General features: G+C 33.9%; 1 protein-coding gene across 2 annotated transcripts in view; it reads right to left on the bottom strand.

The window, feature by feature from the left end:
• Positions 1-2161: 2161 nt before the first annotated feature.
• The window catches only part of PCDH11X (protocadherin 11 X-linked), a 92369-nt gene continuing 74679 nt past the window's right edge, over positions 2162-19851 (bottom strand). The window contains exons 1-3 of one of the 2 annotated variants that reach the window (XM_087427293.1): positions 19184-19467; positions 12722-15217; positions 2162-9102 (exon numbers count right to left, since the gene is read on the bottom strand). In XM_087427293.1, the coding sequence (XP_087283419.1) occupies positions 9058-9102; positions 12722-15166 (2490 nt within the window). In that variant the 5' untranslated portion in view covers positions 15167-15217; positions 19184-19467 and the 3' untranslated portion in view covers positions 2162-9057. Of the gene's footprint in view, positions 9103-12721; positions 15218-19183; positions 19468-19851 lie in introns of those variants that run through there. The other variant, XM_004436744.3, reaches the window with a different exon arrangement.

Here is a 19851-nt window from a genome sequence, read left to right on the forward strand (position 1 = left end):
CATTTTAACTAGAGTTGTCAAATCAGTTCGTTGTGATTCACCATGGAAAATGTTCCTCTATTGAGGACAAGAAAACCTTTTTCTTGCCATATTTTTCTTTGAAGAAATGTCACATTGAGATGCTTCTTTTTTGCTAAAATGCATAAAAGCAGTATGTGGTTCTCTGGTCTGTTTGTATAGGAACTATATTATGATCAACAAATGGGTTAAATTTTTCCTTTGATACTTTTTATTATAAGTGTAATTCATGGACAAGAAATGTAATAAGAATTAAAATATCTGAGGTAAATATTAAAATCTTTCTAAAATTAATGAAGAAAAAGGATGTAACAACAATTTTTTGGAAATGGTTTCCACACACTGATGTTTGAAAGGTTAAATGACCTAGTCATTTACTTGAGGTTTTTAACTTTATAAGAATTATGTAAGGTTAATGTTAAGAAACAGGAAAGATATTGAAGAAAAGGATAACATCTAGGCTTCTTTCTTTTTTCTTTTTTTCTTTTTTGGTGAGGAAGATTAGCCCTGGGCTAACATCCATGCCCATCCTCCTCTACATTTTCTGGGATGCCTGCTGCAGCATGGTTTTATTAACCGTGTGTATGTCCGCACCCGGGATCCGAACGTGCGAACCCCAGGCTGCCAAAGCAGAGCTCACGAACTTAACCACTACGCCACCAGCTCGGCCCCCAGGCTTCTTTCATTTTTCATGTAATCACAGGTGGCATTCTTTCAGTTTTATCATATTCTCTCTGTTATTAAAAGTATTTGTTTTCTTTCCTCATTTCCACAATTGCACTTCCACTTCAGTGACCATGGCTTAGTTATTTTTGTTGTCCCAACAGCAGTGTCTTAACCAAAGGAAGTACTCAATATAATTCCAGTAAATTGTTTAGATTTATGGAAGCATCAAAGTGCATGGCATGGTGAAGCAACAAGGAGCAGAGTAAATGTGACAAAAATATGGGGCACATGGAGTAATAAGAGATACGGGATGAACAAGTAGACCTGGTTAAAATTGTAAAATCTCTTGAAAAATACAGTAATTAAAGTTTTATTCTATATGCAATGGGGAAAGACTTGGAAGCTTTTCTGTCATAGACTCCACCTGATCAGATCTGTGTTTTAGAGAGTATTCTGGGTACAGGGTAGCAAATGGATTGGACAAATGAAAGTAGGAAGCAGGACAACCTATTGGTAGTGGAACAGGTACCTCATGACGAAGACCTGAATAAGGAAGTGGCAAAGGGACAAATGTCAGAGGCATTTTAGAGGCAAGATCAATAGGATTCGTTTACTACTTGGATGTGACTGAGGAAAAGAAAGTGTTTTTGACTTTAAGATGCTTCCTGAAATGGGTTAGGTACCTGTTTGCTCAGTTCAGATTTCAAGAAATTTGGAATGAGTACCTAAAATATACTTGCCAGGTACTTTACTAGCGATATTCACACACACACATACACACACACACACATCTAATAATTATGATAAAAACTGAAGTTTTTGTGTTTTGTTACTTTTATGTGCTCTTTTTCTTTTTCTTTTCTTTTTTTTAACCTCGTATACCCAGAGATTTTCTGCACTGGAAGAAAATGAAAGTTTTTTTTTTTTCAACATACTTTCAGTTAAACTCCTTGGGTGAGGGGCTTTTTACAGTAAACCACGGGAGAACCTTGATTGTCCCACATCCATACCTCCTTATACCCCAACCCTCACCATAACCACTGTGATTCTCTACATTGCGTTGCTCACAGTAGCAGATTGAGAAATATATAATCTCATTTGAACTCATGGTAAACTCTATTATGTGGCATGTTCTATGAAATACAGTGGTTAATAAGTGGTACCATATTACCAATCTTCAAAGAATTTTAGTACAATAAAATGCACAAAGCTAAAACTTTAGTAAATATGAGTCACTTCTATCTACTTCACTGCTTTGGGTTAATCGAAAAAGACAAGTTATCTCCCAATGTTTGTGAACAGGAATTCCAATATATAAAGTTCTGGTTAATATAACACAGATAATGAGTTATACCATGAAATTGTAGGATGTTAATGTGCTAAAAATTATTTTAGGATCTTTGATGATGTTAACGAAATTGGTAGGCCCTGCTGACAACAAGCGCTTAAAAAAATATCAGAAGATGTGTTATTGCAATGCAGAAACAACTTTATTTATAGGTATTTCACTTAATACAGATTACACACACTTTATGCACTGAAATTACATCAAATACAACCAGTGTTAGTATCTACACGTATTCCAGTTGAAAGATGCTCTATAATATTCATTCTAATATATTCACACAAAAACCTGTTTATTCTTTTTTAAAATTACAGCTGCAAATAACAAAGAAAAACAAAATTTTAAAAGTGACTGCTGTGAATGCTTTTATATTTTAAATCTTCATAATTTTAATGTTACACAGCTTTTCTTCAATTGCTCTTCTTAGTACTAGCTCCACTCAAAAACAGAAATGATAATAAAATGTACACATTGCCCAATCTGAAAACTGAACTTATTCTCATAAATACTTCCACGATGTTCATCAATCCATAGTGCACACTGAGATGTTTATAAAAATGTATGTGTGTATATACATAGATAGGTAGATATGTATGCATGTATATGATTATAGTAAATCGATATCTTACCCTTTTGAGGGAAACATAAACCCACAAAGTTGCAGACATATGAAATTGAAAATCTGACATTGTACAGAGCACTAACAAACAGAGAACTACTTATCTCGTTTTTGGTTTCATAAGTATTAAAATTAAATAAGGTATTAATACAAAATAAAGAGGATTATTTTTGGATCTTTTTGTATATGTTTTAGTTATACCAACTGATCAGAAATTGACTAGTACTGAAGGCAAATTTATCTTAGCTTTCTTTGTGAAAAAGAAGTAGAATCTACACTGGTACTTAGATGGGAAAAAGCAGTTTAACTTTTTAATGTATAATGTAATGTTACTGGATCTGTGATCATTCGGAAAACAGGGAAATTTTATGAGGAGAAGTACTGCAGTTACACTAGAGGCAAAATAATTTGATTAAAAGTAAAAAACACGAGTACATATTTAGAATGCACTGAATATGACAAGAGTTTTATTAAATGAAAGGTGATGTATAGGAAGATATAAGGGATGCAGGATGATTATAGTTTGGAAAAGAGGCATAAGAGTTTAAAAAGAGAGAGAATAACATTGTAAACATAGATATATAATCTCTGAATAAGTTGCCTTTAGCTTGAAGCTTATATCACTTTTTTCTCCTAAAAATTTGACAAACATAAATATACACACATACCATGTGCAAACATATATATGCTTATACATACACTAGCCCATTTTGATGCCATTCTGTTAGAATTACTTAAACACCAAATTAAAATGAATTTTTCTTTAGACACATAGTTAGGTATATTAATTTCTAGAGTTTGGTATGTTTACCCTTCAATTCCCACACCTAAAAATACTTGTATGTTCCCCATCATTTTTATAATTTGTGTGCATTTTGAAATAAATGTGTGCATAGTCTTATAGACAACTAAAATTTATATATGTAAAGTTGAATTGTAGCACCGTGTGGAATTTTGTGGCTAAATGTTATAAATTACTCTAGATTCAGATAATGATACCTTTATAAAGCATGTCAAACTCTTTTTTCCTATCTAAAAGGAAATAGTTATAATATTATTCTGTAGTATTAGATAAAGTCTGTGTCTTTACAAAGTCAATCAATTTTGTCAGGTAGATAAAATATTTCCATGTTTAGTGAAAAATTGTATTTTGCCTCCAGAAGTTTTGGAATCATGTAGACAAAGCCATGATACCTATCTGGAAACGAACTCAGCACCTTCTCTTGAATACCTATCCGTGTGAAAAAATGTAATTATTCAATCTGAATATCATAAATAAATGTATACAATTTTCTGCAAAAAAAGGCACCCAATACATAGTTCTGAATGACGAGATCAAATGAATAAAATTAATAATGAAATATAATGTCTCTTTTAGGAGCTCATAAATCAGCTTTCCAGAGTCCATGCAATTCCACTTTTGTGTGTATTTTTTCCCCATCTTGAATATGAGACTAGGCCTGTGTTTATATATCAAAATAGCTGGTCAAATTTGTTTTTTTTTCAATTTTAATTACTTCAAGGTTGTGACACTGAACAACTACTTGAGCTGCATGTTTGAATTACTGGGAATATTTTTGTGTAAAGTGATAGTGTTTATGATCAATTCTCTTTAGTTTTGAAGTATCATTGAAATGGTGATTTGCATTGATTTTGAAATGAGGTTAGAAGTGACATGTAATAAAACAAGTAAATACATTTTAAAGTTTATTTCTTGGATTTCTGAAAATAATATTTTTCACCAGAGTTGTATATTCATTTACTTCTAATTACCACCAAATAGAGTAAAAGTAGTACTATTTAAAATTTTCTCTAGTTAAGTATCTAATGAAAGCATTATTTTGTTATCTAATGTTTTTGCCAAGTATTAAGACAAAAGAATGAAAATGATTTTAAAAGTTAACTGCATTTCAAAGAGAATAACATTTTATGAAGTAAATCAATGAATAATTAATAAATATAAGGCTCCAGGACGAAGAAGAAAAGTGCAAATATTTCTAGAATATCCATTGAAATATTTCATTTTCATTATGTCCATTTGACTATGTAAAACCTAATGGAATGTGATTTTTTCACTTGACAAAAAAAGTTTTACTCCTCGTTGGATAGTATTTTTGTATGTGTGGGTAATTAAATATAATTAACCACTTAAAAATGGACAGTTTAAGCAATTTTGATTGAGACTATCTAGAATATGAAAAAGGTAAGAGTTGGTTATGAGAATTCTTGGAAATAATTAACTTGGTTGTTCGTTCTAAAGGAATTTTTGGCAGATATTAAGATGGCATTCTTTTTAACTAAAAAAGCTTTTTAATCAAAACTTGAAATTTTCACTGAGGGGAGGTTAGTTTTGGGGTGGAGATACATAGTATGCCTGTGTATTATACTGTCAACTAATCAAGCTATACTATTACATGAATTTTTCCAACCATACATCTATAAAAATAAACAATATGCATAATAAATAAGTCAATTACCACTATGTGTAAAAAATCCTGCATGTATAGTTTATAATATAAAAAGAACAGAATAATTCTTTAATTTTAAATTGCACCACTTCCAAAAGTTACAGAGCCTTTAAACAGAATTACTAAGCACATATAAAGAAAAACGTACTGATATAGCTGGAAATAAAAACAAATAATTTTAAAATCCTTCATCTAAAATCTATCTACAATTTCCTAAATTTGTGTACAATGAATGTGTATTGCATGTGCAATAAAAATAAAAGCCTACGACTACTCTAGAATTAAAAAAGTCTACTTCTAATTCTAAATACCACATAAAACCATGGATGTCATGTATGGATAACCACAATGCATGAAAAAACAAAAAGCACAATAGTTCTTTTTAAAAATAGTAATTATATACAACACATACAGCTTTATATTATCACAGCACCTTTGAATATACTAGAAACCTAAATATAAATAATATTTGAAATAGACAAAAGCTAAGCTTCACAAAATCTAAGAAAACATGTCTATTACACAAGAGCATCTCTAGGAAGCATTTACAGAGTGTGTCTTAAGTTCATATAAGATTTTTTAAGATTTGCTTGTCCTGTAGCATTTCTGTTGAGATCATTGCTTCATATCACACCTAGCTAGACACACAATTACAAAATCTAATTAAACAGTGACGAGTGCAGGCAACAAAATAGTAAAATGAGGCAGTATTATTTTGTGTTGAAATTAAAAGATTAGTAAATACTGTACAAAATAACAGTTGATTGATTGAACCTAAATTCAACTTTTAAAAATTATTCTAAAGTATATTTATTCTCATTGATTGATGTGGATGCGGTAGTCAACAGACAAAACAGAAGATGCATACACAAAAAATTAATTAAAGGATAGAATTATAATTGTCATAAATTTTTAAATTTAAATTACTGAAAATAAAAATAATTAAAGAAATGTAAAGGCTTGAATAGTCCTATTGCTAAAAACAAACTTATATTTAAAGTAAAATGAGGGAATGTATTTCACCAATTTTTTTCAATTTATGCACTGTGGATTTTAATCACAAGAAAATACTTCTTTGAGTGATTGCAGTGGTGAAAGTATACAGTACACTGTAGTTTATCAATTAGATGGTCTACTTAATCGATTCCATAGACTAAGTTCACGGAAAGTTCCTTTTCTTTATCTATGATGACTAGTCTTAAGATTTGCTTTCCTTCTGTTTTTCTTTATTTACTGACTAGAATAAGAGCCAGAGAGACTGTCAAGGACATTTCATTGGGAATATTCCAGGAGCCCATTAATGCCAACACAAGAGATGAGAAGATATCTGAGACTTTGTAAGCCAAACACGTAATAATAACAATAATTAAATTAAAAGTGGCACTAAATCAATTGATAAGAAGGAACCAAGTAGGAAAATACATATTTTTATTCTCTCTGGCTTATGTGGAAAACTAGTTTCAATGCTGTCCATATTGTTCTCAGTTGGTAATATTATTTCCTCAAGCATAAACAAAGGACAGATCAAGCATAGTTAATCATCAAAAGTGGAATCCATTTTCATCTATGGCCCAATTGTAAACACGGTTAAATTTCAGTCATCATCTATATGGATAAAAATTTTAGCCTCAAAGAGCAGGAAAGAAATCAATTTCGAAGTTCCTTTCTTACAGAAGTTGTGTTCTGACAGATGGAGTCACAGCTTTAAAAATAAAGTTTGTTTTCATATTCTGCAAAGATGACACCTGTAAAACTATTGAAGAATGCTTTATTTAGAGATCCTGGATAACTATTTCAAGACATTTTCATCTTAATATATAAAAAGGAGTGATTAGGAGTTTCTCCTATCATAGTCATAAAGGAAAGGGTCACTGACGTGGAAGAAAAATGAGGTATTCTCCCTTAGCTCACAGAGTGTGCAGAAAAGGAGAGACCAGGGTGGTCATGACACAGCACCTAAAATGCATTTATACAATAATTACATGTACAAATGGTCATGAAGCCACAGTAGTTTATTACAGGACACTTGAATACTGATTCATTTTCTTGGGCGTCATCATTTTATTCACAATTAAACTGAGATTACGGATTTTGGAAACTCCTGCTCTTAGTATGTCTTGGTACCTGCAGGACACTGACTCTAGGGGTATAATAAGTTGACTCAATTTTGATATTCCTTGGAATGATTTGAATTAAACTATTTAATTTATCAGGAAGAAATAAGGGAAAAATTATAAAGTTATTCTATGTGAATAACTTTCACAAAGGTAAAATTTAATTTTAAGTATTTTTTTCTACAACAGTTGTTTATAAGTATGTAATACAATATTGTAACTTACATGAAATTTCTCATTACCAGTAAAATAGTTACACTCACAGTCATTATAATTAACTAAGTAATGTTTGAATAGCCAAATAGCAAGTATGTTCAAGGAACTTGACATCGTTGCAGGTACAGAGGATTCTGCATTGAGTAAATGGGAACACTAAATTTTAACAGGAACTTGTTTAAAATATTACCTACATATCAAATATCCAAGAATCACACTAATTTGAAATGCTAAATAGAGCATAAACCTCTTCTAAATACCTGTACATCAAAGAACACTTCAAATAATACACTAATTTAATGTACATACATAATAGGCCAAATCCCATTAACACTTTGCAAGGTAAAATAATACACAGTGAAGCATTTGAATGAAAATCCAGGAAACATATGTTATGTCATGATTATAAGGGTCCTTTATACTCCCTTTTTGTCTCAAGAAATCATGTTTCTTTTAAAAATTCCATTAGTAGTCTTAATAAGTCATAAGCAGCTTAAAGAATATAGCATAAAATTGGGCAACGTCATTCTTTCCTCAATAAATTTAATGTACGCCTAATTTGAGGCATTTAGTCGTTTGTGTAGGAAATGAATTACTTAACATATTGTGAAAAATAAGTTAATTTTAAAGGGCAAATAATTTAAAGCAATGAAACATATTCAGTAATTTAATGCCAGAGAAATAAAATATATCTATTTAGATGTGACTCTAGTACCTTATATTTTCATAGGTATTTTCAAAATTAAGATAAAATCTTTTAAAACATCTTGTTTAAATCCTTGTTTCTATTCTTATATGACTAGAGTTATGTTTCTTTATACAAGAAATATCATTACATTTCCTTTTCAAAATATCAGGGAGTATAAAGAACTTTACATTCTCCTTTTGATAGATAAAAATAGAAAGAACTTCTTTCTTTTTCAGTATTTGTAGAAAAAGGAAACATGATTACAACAAAAATAATTTTTAATTATTAAAGTAGTGGAACAACATGATTACAGTCAACATAAAAACCCCAATAAGATTATTTTATATCATCCAACTTTTAAGCAGAGTGATGGGTAATTATAATTATTTTCTCGGCAACACTATATTGGTGAATATTTTCAAAAAAATGAATTTAAGTGTTTTGTTGTTGTGTTTTTGGTCTTAAAAAATCTCTTGCCCTGGATACCTTTCAGAGGGTAGCTTGGATAGTTGAGCTTCACTTCCAAACTCCCGGAGATGATGTTTAAACTCTTCAGCAATCAGACATGGCAAGTAATTCCATGTTTCATTATTGACATACTAACCATCAGTTTGTACACCAAAACAGCATTGTATTACATCACAATTGTTGACATTCAGAGCAAGCAAATGGAGAAACAGCAGGATAAAACTCTTTTATTACACTGAACTGTTTCTTCCACAAATTTTAAATTTTGACCGCAAGATTACAGCTAAAGTAAGCATAAGGTTCAGTGGGACATTATTTTTAAGGTGGTTTTTGTTTTGCTTGCCTTTATAATGAGAAATCCAGATTACCAAATTAATGATCTTAGCCAAATTTTGAAATTCACAAATCATTGGAATTTTTTGGAAGGGGAATGGAATTATGTTGTTCCTAGAAAGTTATATCTCACTGCAGATTTCAATAGTTGATGTCCTGGAATCAGTCTAGGACAAGAAAAATAACATGTTATCAAAATCAGATGGTTGTGTTCTAGGAGTCTTAGTTGCCAAGCATGCTACATAGCTAAAATTCACATTACTAACATACAGATGCACAAAATCAAAGTTACTGAATTTGACAGTAGTGAATAGCAATCCCATTCCAAGCTAATTCAGACTCCTGTTACCATTTTGAATCCATGTATAATACCTATAGCATGGTTACATCCATGAATTTTCTTATAACCGTCCAAACCTTCCACCATTCTTTTTAACTCATTTCCGAAACTGCGAGACTCTTCCAACTCCAATCACAGAAATTTGTTAGGATTTTTTTTCTTTTTGAAATGAAGTACCTCAAATACATATCTAAGACAGCTACTGGTACATAGAAGGCCCTTGAAAAATGCTACTGCCATTGTTATTCTACTCTCTAATTTTCAAGTGTAGAGTCTTCACAATATTTTAATGGGAGAGCTGTGTTAAGCAAGACTTGGTTTTGGCAGCATATCTCTTTTATATGACAATTTTCAAAATTAATTCTGAAATGGCTATGTTTTTTGTTTCTCTGGAAATACCAACCAAATGCTATCTGCTTGCTCTGAAACATGTTAATAGAAGGTAAAGTGTAGAATCATCTTTTAAATTTCAGGTTTTTCATTTCTACTACAATATATATAAAAATGCCGTCCTGTATACTTGTAAAAATGTATACCAAAGAGGGACATCATAATCCCCAGTTATAAATGGTTTTATGCATGGATGTATTTCTAGCTAAGGAATGTTCCATATTTTTTCAGAACTCCAGTCAGAAGAAAATCTATAGAAAATATTTGATTCACTTTTTAAAACAAGAAATTTCTGATAAATTCCCTTATACCTTACAGGCTACTAGAACTATTTCATTTCTTCACTTTCATATTTCTATTCAGATGAGTAATGAACTAAATGTAAATATCACCCTAAACTTTCCTTTTGGAAATGTATTTCTCACTTCATTTAAAATCAATTGGAATATTTCTGCCTTCTGCTAACAGTGATATTTTATTCCACTGTCAGAATTTCCTCAAGGAACAATGAATTTTTATTGTATTGGGTGACACTTTTCCCCATTAGGTATGATGTTTCTTTAAAAAGAAGACATCTACTGTATTTGAGTTTTTAAATACATGAGTTCTTCTTCAGTGGTCACTTATCTTGCTAGCATTCTGCAACATGAGTGAATATAAGATGCCTCTTCTGGCATTAATAAGAAATTGAAGAGTATATGGAAAGGGTGAAAACAGTAAATGTAGCAAAAAATATAAGAATTAAAATTATTTTTAGTATAATATTAGTCTACCTAAGTTCACCAATTCAATGTCCAGAAGATATTTAGTAATCAATCTGAAACAACTGGGAGCCAATGACATAAATTATAGAATTTACCTATTTTTTTGAGATGTGAAAAAATAAAATAAGTCATCTGAGAATTCATTGATTCTAAGATAGACCTTTTAGCTAATAAAAACCTAATGATAACCAAGAACTTATTCTCGCTAGCATTTATTTTTCATATTTTGCCTATCTCATGAAATTGTTTGCCCTGTGTTTAGGAAAAGATCTCTTAGCTAAATAATATAAAATGCCATCATGAAAAAAGTTATTAATTTTATTGACTTTATAAAAATTACAAAATATCAAAAAATAAAAAGGAGGCTATTTGAAAAATACTTCAATTTCTTCTTCATCCATACCTTGTTTACTGTATGCTCATATACTCAAGTAAAATAAGTCTAGCTCATAAAACATCTCCATACCTTCATGAACCGTTGAAACCAGAATTTGCTCTTTTATCTAACTTCATGAATGATTCTATTAAAAATGAAGATCTGCAAATGTAATTCACAAACTCCACCTTTTGTATACAGCTTTAAGTGAGTCACAAATTTAGCCTAGGGAAAAGTGCTGTTAGGATACACACACACATAAAGTGCTATTGATAAAGGATACTTTTCTATTGAGAAATGTTTCCAATAAACAGAATAATAGCAATAAGAATTAGAAAATGAGAGTGCCCTTTTAAATGGTTAAATATAAACAAAAACACACCCTGAGGAGATATTAGGCATCTATTATGTTTGTCACCCATCTAAGATCCATCTAGGTAGGAAAACATGGAGCTCATTCAAGCTGTAGAAATAACCTCTGCCCTGTAAACTCATAACAAAACTTTCTACAAAGAGGGTATGGTTCTATTTTACTATTTGCAATAGCATAATTATGGACCTATTGTAACAAAATGCACCCACAACTGAATTAGTATCTGACCTTCACTGTGTAAGAGAGAAAGGTTAATGTTATTGTATAATGTAACTACGCTTACCCTTTAATGACCTCGATTCTTAAAACTATTTCTTAAATTACAATAAATTATTTTCATTGTTATTTTGAATCCTGATAGACTTTAATATCTCTAACTTTGATGAAAGAAAATCTATTCTGACTTTCACATTACTACCATCTTATTAAGCCTGAATAGGTTTTCAAAAGCCTTTATTTACTGAAGCTGATATGAAGACCTTTTTCGGAATAATACTGACAAAATAATAAAGTCAACATGTGGCATGACTTCGAAAGAAAAAATGTAGATAAATTCCATCACTTGACTTTATTAAGGAAATAACCATACTTAAATCATTTAATTTACTTATGAATTTCTAGATAAATTTTTATTCATTTCTCCACAGAATACAGATAAAAAGCACTGTATAAACTCTTGTTTTCATAACTTTATTGGGTTTTAAATTATTGTACACAGATTTCTTGGGTCTTAATATGCCCATATTTTCCTTCAGGCCCATTAGAGAAAGCAAACATATTTCATTTTCAAAAAGTCATTATCTTTTAAGAACGTCTCCTGAAGGGCTCTCAATACCTTGCATAAATATGCAAATACTTAAATGGATATCTAAAATAGAGATCTCATATATATTTCATTCTCTGGCTTGAAGATGAGAGTGAGTAGCATGACTTCATTTTTCTATTCCCACTCTTGCTACATTGTGTGAATATAGATTTTAGGAACCAGGAAATAGTGAGTTCCTAATGTGAAAATGACACTCTCTTTTCATTGTGGGGCTTGGGGGCATGGTGGGTAGGGAAGATATCTTGATGCTATTTGGTTATCTTGGGCAGACACAGATTTTTCCTAAGTGAAGTTGAGATTCTCAACACCATTATTACAACCCGCTTATCGGATTCTAAAAAGCTTTACTGTGATGTACCTAGTCCCAACTGTTCTGATCCTCATGCACACAGTGGTACTAAGGACAGTGCCACAGCCCTTTATTTTGGAGTTTTTCCAGTATATTCTCTAACAAGAAGTGTCATACTGCCATCTACAGACAACATTGCCCCTATTATAATCATCATTCTGCACCCAATTTTCCTGCAAGAATGAGTCATTTTGTTCTGATTTTCTACCAAACTTAAAATGAATCCATATATCTGTTTGGATACTTCTTCAGAATATGATTGCTTCGATCCCCTGTTGAGTCAATAGATTTTGTAAAGTTTTATTTCAACTGAAATTAATTTTTAAAAATATAAGTAGAAGGGTTAGTTAGAAACTTGGATTACCTACCGGTCTGGTGTGTACAGACACAGGGGTCTTGAATGTTGTCACTGGATAGCTGCACTCAGAAACACTGTAGGGATCAGAACTGCTGGAGGAACACTTGGAGATGGAATCGCAGGCCACGAAGGTGTTATCAAGAGGCAGTTCCTGGATGATGTGGTGCTTCGAATTCAGAGGAGTTTCCGGCTGGATCTGGAAGGCAGGTTGTGGGGAGGCAGACTTGTAGTGTCGGGCCAAATCAGGGCTATCAGGCTTGAAAGTAGTAGGTGTAGTGCCCCAGTTGTACTTGCCCATGGTTTGCTCTTCCAGTTCAATGGGAAGGTCTAGTGTGACCCTGTTTCCATCATTGTCAGCATCATCTGCCTTAGTTTCTTCAATAGTGACAAAGTTAAGCAGCAAGTTCTTAGGGGCATGCTTCTTCTTCTTCTTTTTCTTTTTCTTCATCATTATCATTTGCCTGTTTTCTGGGTTTGGAGTAACCCATTCAGAATTCTGTTTGTTTTTCTGAGCAGCCTTAAGGTGTGGTGATTGGCGGCATCTTACTACAGCAGTGATGAAAATAACAAGGATGACAGTTATGGTGCCAGCAACAATGGCCACCATGATCTTGACATAGTCACTGGTTGGTGAGGATGCATCAGCTGTCTCAATATTTTGGGTCACTGGTGTTTCAACGTTTTTGCGCACTAGTTCATGAATCAGTGTAGCATTGGTCACTGACTCATTCACGAATAAATTAACAATTACAACATTGAAGAGAGAATCAGGTTGTCCTAAGTCCTTAGCTTTGATTACCAGTCTGTGTAAACCAAGGTCTGCAACCACACATTTCTCCTTCAGTGTAATGTTGCCTGTTGTTTGGTCAATTATAAACAGACCTTTTGTGTTTCCTCCTACAATGCTGTAACGAAGCTCTGCATTCATGCCAGTGTCATTGTCAACAGCAACCACCGTGGAGACCACTGTGCCTGGATTAGTGGATGGTAGAACTAATTCATAGGAGTAGTTGGAAGAAGGGACAACAAAAACTGGCTTGTTGTCATTGACATCAACCACATTTATGGTCACTTTGGCAGTTGAAGAGCGGGATACTCTACCACCATCCTCAGCCTTTACATAGAAAGTATAAGATTCTTGTTTTTCTCTATCAAATGAAATATTTGGTTGGATGACACCAGTCTGTGGATCAATGGTGAAGTCATCATTCACATCTAAAATGGAGAGAGTTACTGCAGAATTTTCTCCATAATCAGGATCAGTTACAGTGATTAGTCCTACAGTGCCATGTCTTGGAAGGTTTTCTGGGACATAGAAGTTGTACTCATTGTGAGTGAAAATTGGACTGTTGTCATTCTGATCAAGAACGGTCACTAAGACTGTGGCATTGGTCATTAAGGGTGGCATCCCATTATCTTTTGCCAGAACCGTGAAGGAATATTTTTCCTGTTTTTCTCTATCCAATTTCTTCACTGCAGTCAGAATGCCTGTACGACGATCCAGGTTGAATTCAGATGGAGCATCAACACCTAGCAGGTAACTGATCTCAGCATTACGCCCACTGTCTGCATCCGTTGCACTTATTTTTGTCAACTGGGTGCCAGGAGAGTTATTCTCAGGAACAGAAAGACTTATGAAAGGTTGGGTGAAAACAGGAGCATTGTCGTTTTCATCTTTTACTTTGACGAGGAGCATGGATGATTGATTCAAAGGAGGTTTGCCAGCATCTGTGGCCAGTAATTTAATGGCATATTCTCTTGTGGACTCATAGTCAAGATATGCAGCAGTCTCTAGGAGGAACTGATTACTAAATACCGGCCTTAATCTGAAAGGGACTTCGTGATCTGTAAAGCACGTCACTCTACCATTATGGTCAGCATCCTTATCTGTCACAGTTATGAGAGCAATTTTGGTGTTGAGTGGAGCATTTTCTGAAAGAACCACAGTGCCATTGATTGGATTGATGATGTATCTTATGTCAATTGATGGGACATTATCATTGATATCTGTAACATTTACTAGCACCATTGCTCTTGCTGGCGTCAATCCGCCATCACTAGCTAAAACTAGTAACTTGTGGTTTGGTGATTCCTCCCTATCCAGTGGTTCTTTGATTGTGATAAGTCCAGTGGTGGTGTTGAGGTGAAATAGCCTCTTGGCGATGTTGGAGACTAGATTGCTGAAATAGAAGTGAATCCTGGCATTTTCACCTATGTCAGCATCTGTAGCATGTAGCTGTGTCACTGAAGTACCTACAGGAGCATTTTCTGGTATACTGACTTCAATTTCACTCTCCTTGAAGACTGGGCGGTTGTCATTTGTATCAGCAACACTTACTTGCAAAATAGCAGTACTGGATCTTTGAGGAAAGCCACCATCTTCAACCTTTACTTTCATTACATAGGTATCCTTCTCTTCTCTATCTAACTCCTTTTGAACAATCAGTTGTGGCATCTTGTCTCCTTCTGGTGTTTCAATGACATCGAGCCCAAAAATACTTTGACCCTAGAAAACATAGAATGAAACATATTTAAACTTATGTTATTATGTAAGGAGACCATTTTTCAATTTCTTGAAGCCACATGACAAAGGATCAGGTCAGAAATAAGTGCCAGAAGACTTGAATTCTAAGTCTCAACTCTGCCTATAACTAATATTGTGACCTCAAGCAAGCTGCTTAACATCTTTAAGCATTTGTAAAATTAGAGAATTGTGCTAGAAGATGTTCTGAGGGCTTTTCAGGTCATAGCATTCTATGATAATAAATGTAATTTATTATGTAAACTATTAAAGTTTTCAAAAGGATGAAGTATGTAGAATTTTAAAAAGAATTGTCATTAAGTTTCACATGATGAATGAAGTTATAAGTGAATTAACCATGGTGGTCCAAATGACTCAAAATATCTTACTGTAGATTTCAGTTGTCCAGGATGCCTTTTCACCACCAAAAGTAACAATCAAGTATAAAATATTCATCCAAGACAATAGTACATATATCACATCTAATAAATACAGCTAAAACCTTTGGCAGAGGGATAAAAATAAAACCTTGTGTAAAATACACAGAATTTCCTTTTTTTAAAAAAATAGAAACAGGTGTTAGAAATGAAATTTTCTTGGAGATTAACAACACAATGTTATTTAATTAACTTTTTTTTTTTAACAAGCAAGCACAATGGACTGAAACTCACATGCCAATCTGTTAAATTGGAAAATATAGCCTGGAACAGCAACTATATTCCCTTCATGCCCATGAAGTCAAATTATAGGAATGTTTAAAAAACAGTCTCCACTGGTTCTGGCTTCCCCCAAAACCTGCAAGGAGGTGGTTCAATTAATATAAAATTGTAAAATACTTACTCAGTGTGCATGGGATCTCTTGAGTGCTGCTGCTTATCAGTACACAAAGGGTCTCACACTCTTAACAAGTCTTTTAAATAGTCAAATATCTTAATTTTCTTCAAGTCCAATTTGTAAAAGAAAAAAAAATTCTTCAAGTTCCCTATCTGAACTACAGTAAGATGAACCCTACACAGATGAACAGTGATCTTGCTAGCTGATAGAACAGCAGTGTTGACTGGCTCTCAGGGGCAGTCTTATCCTGTGTTACTTGTAGCACTTTGACAGAAATGAATACGATAAAAAGGTACTGGAGACTGTGAAGAAAAGATCAGAAGGCCTTAAGATTCTCAGCACATGCATGATTATGAACCCTTATGTGTGCGTGCACACACACACACGCACACACACTATAATTTTTAATTCTCCAATCTATTTCTTTAACATAAAAGTTACTGACGTGGCAAGGATCAGTTATTGATCTCTCATTTATGTGCTCTGTCATAAAAGAACAAGACAACATCTGAGGGTTTTTTTTCATAGTTTTGTCATACCAGTGTCTAAAATAAAATCCTAAAAGTTAGAAACTAATAAATGATATCAGGTTTTCAAGGATCACTAGAATATATGGTGAGATTATATGTTCCTATTGACTTTTTAATTTTCCAAATTGTTATAATTGCCTACATATAATTTTGTACAATACTCAAGTACAACTATCTTTTTCCTCATGAATCGTTTAAAGATATTTCTGCAAATTTTTGGACTTTTTTTTTTGCTGAGATTCATTTATACTTTTATTCAAATCCGGAACCATAATACATCTTGGTGGAAGAATTAGATGTTTATTATGAAATTTAAGGTGGCATTTCAGAAATATTAATTAAAATCATCAGTTTGCTCCAATGCGATTTTTAAAAAATTTTTAATATGAAGTAAACAATGTGTATTGGTTATCTTGTTTTTAATTCATACAAGTAAAATGAGCATTCTATTAATATTTTACTCCTATAAACCAATAAACAATTTGCCTTTTCTTTGAATAAAGTATATAGCAAGGGAAACATTTTTCATGTCATATCTACTTACAAGTGTGAAAATTAGCAAACTGAAATCTATTTTTCAACTGTGTATTTTAAGAATAGAATTTTATAACAATAATATTAAATATAAATAAAGTGTTTACTATTATAATTTGATCTATATAAACTTAGTAATTAATGATAATTTTATTTTTCTAATGATAATTCAAAAGGCTTTTAGGAAAGTTCAAATCTAGAATGCTACATTTATGACTAGAAAACATCGTTTCTAAATTGCACTTCATAAAAATCCATGGCACTTAATACAATTTTGTTAATTCTTGGCATGCCAATATTGAGTGGCTAATATGGTCACAGCATTCTTCTAGGCACTGGGAATATGGTGGTGGGTAAACATATTTTACTAATGTAATGGAAATTAAATTCTAGCTAAGATGATAGAAAAATCAATGACAATCTAAGTATTTAACGATGGTATTGATACTAACAAATTTATATTAATTAAGAGAAAAATTATATTTTAATAAGAGCTATAAATGGAGATTATAAAGTATTATTAGAGGTTCTATAAGGAGAAACTAGTATATATCATATAGTATAAAATGAACAAGTAAATACTCTTAAGTCCTTGACTTTCAGACCCAAGGATCTAATTCATGACTATACTACATCTGGGAAATAGAATATGCTAGTTTTAATTTTTAATTTTATGTTTGCATATTTTGTGCTTGTAAATTTAGAGTTTAGTCTTATGGGTTGTCTGAATTTTGAATGAACCTTTTCTTTCCCAAGCAAACAAAAGCTAGTTTACGTAGATCAAAAAATCCAAGAACAGCATGTTCATTGTCTTTTTTATTTTTAGTCTTTTAACAGGAAGTATTTACTGAGCATCTACTATATGCCAGTCATCTAAGAACACAGTGATAACTAAATATTTTTTTTGCCTTCATCATTGTCTTTTAATTATTTTATGTGAAGTGACAGTAATCTTAAAAGATAGATATTACAAATTCTCAAAGTGATGAGATATACATACCAGATAATGTATAATGTCCATATTGCTCCTCTGTCTTCTATGACTGCTCTGTCCAATACGATAGCAATAAGCCACAAGTATTTAAATTTAAATTTTAATTAATTAAAATTAGATAAAATCTAAAAATCAGTTCCTCAATCTCACTAGCCACGTTTTAAGTTCTCATGGGTACATATGGGTAGTGGCTACTGTGTTGGATAGCACAGATATAGAACATTTCCACTATTACACAAGGTTCTATTGGACTGTACTGTTCTAAGATTCATATTTTTTTTTAACAAACATCTATGCTCAGTCAGGTGATTGCATGCATACCCACCCAGATATTTAGAGCTCTACAAATGACTTGTATTCTCCAAGCAATTTGAAAAGGAGTTGCCCACACATAAGACATAAATAATTTTCAAGAAAGTTTTGGCCAGATATCTAAGTTTGATGCCAAAGTGTGGTGCCAACGTGAGCTTACTATCATTATTGAATGACTATTCCAAGACTGTTCCTCTGTCTTGTCTCCTTCAGGAATAAAGAATGACTAACACATGGGAGGAGGGAGTCAAGATGGCGGCGTAGGCAGACTCTGAACTCACCTCCTCCCGTGGACACAGCCAATTTACAACTACTCGTGGAAAAATTACCCCTGAGACAGAACTGAAAACTGGATAAGAGGAACTCCTGCAACAACGGACAATCCTAACTGGGGTAGAAGAGGCAGAGACTCCCTTCCGGAGAGGAAAAACGCCGCCTTCACAAGCCGCCAGCTTCACGGCCACCGGGAGCAGCTCACAGGTACGCAGCCTCCCTGGAGGCGCGGGGCCCTGAGCCGGGAGCGCCCCCGCTGTGGGCATTGTGTGGACCCAGCACAATCGAGACCAGCGGCATAATATCTGACCTTGCCTGCTACTAAAGCATTGGGTAGCACCCCCAGAAAACCCGGCTCACAAAGAAACTAAAACTGGCTCTTAAAGGGCCCGCGCACAAACTCATCCGTTCCAGAAAGCATCCTAAAATCACCAGAAAGAAAGGTGCACACTGCTTTGGTGACAAGAGACTCACCTAATAGGCCCTGAGTGCATCTCGGTGAGGGGTGAGACCTCTCCAGGGACTGGGACATTGGCGGCGGCCATTGTTGTGGCCTGGTGTGAGCGTGCTGACACAGACGCCATTGGAGTTTTCCCTGAGACCTGCTAGCCCAGGGTCTGCTCCACCCGCTAGAGCACCGATTTAATCCAGCTCAGCCAGGGCAGGCAGCCCACCCTAGAGACTGGCCCCGCCTAACAACAAACCCTCAGGCAACGTGTGGGCCTGCATAGATTGGTGACTGGATTTTCTGCAGCCTGGCAACTGAGCTGACTTGAGCGGGGCAGGGTGTGCACAAGGAGCGGGTGGAGAGTGTGGGGTGGTGGCGGAGTGTGTGGGGCTCCCGCCGTGGAGAGACTGGGTCCGCTTGGGAGGTCGGGCGCTCACACGGGGCAGGACTGTGTTGACTGTGTGTGTGGACCTGTGGGTGGCAGGGCTTGTCAGCTGCAGAAGACTTGTGCTTCTCAAAGACCCACATAGGAGGTTTGCCCCACCTTCCAAAGCCTGAAACAATTGGGTGCTCCTGTGCCTGAGGCCAGCCCCACCCAGCTGCAATCCTCAGAGAGCTGACAAGAGACCTAATAGGCTAGAGGTTTACAGCAATTCTAAGGCCCTGAGCCTAACAACCTGCCACGCTGGGGGCC

This window comes from Ceratotherium simum, chromosome X, assembly GCF_057802395.1.
Source record: "Ceratotherium simum simum isolate JZ-2026a chromosome X, ASM5780239v1, whole genome shotgun sequence".
Classification (NCBI taxonomy): Eukaryota; Metazoa; Chordata; class Mammalia; order Perissodactyla; family Rhinocerotidae; genus Ceratotherium; species Ceratotherium simum.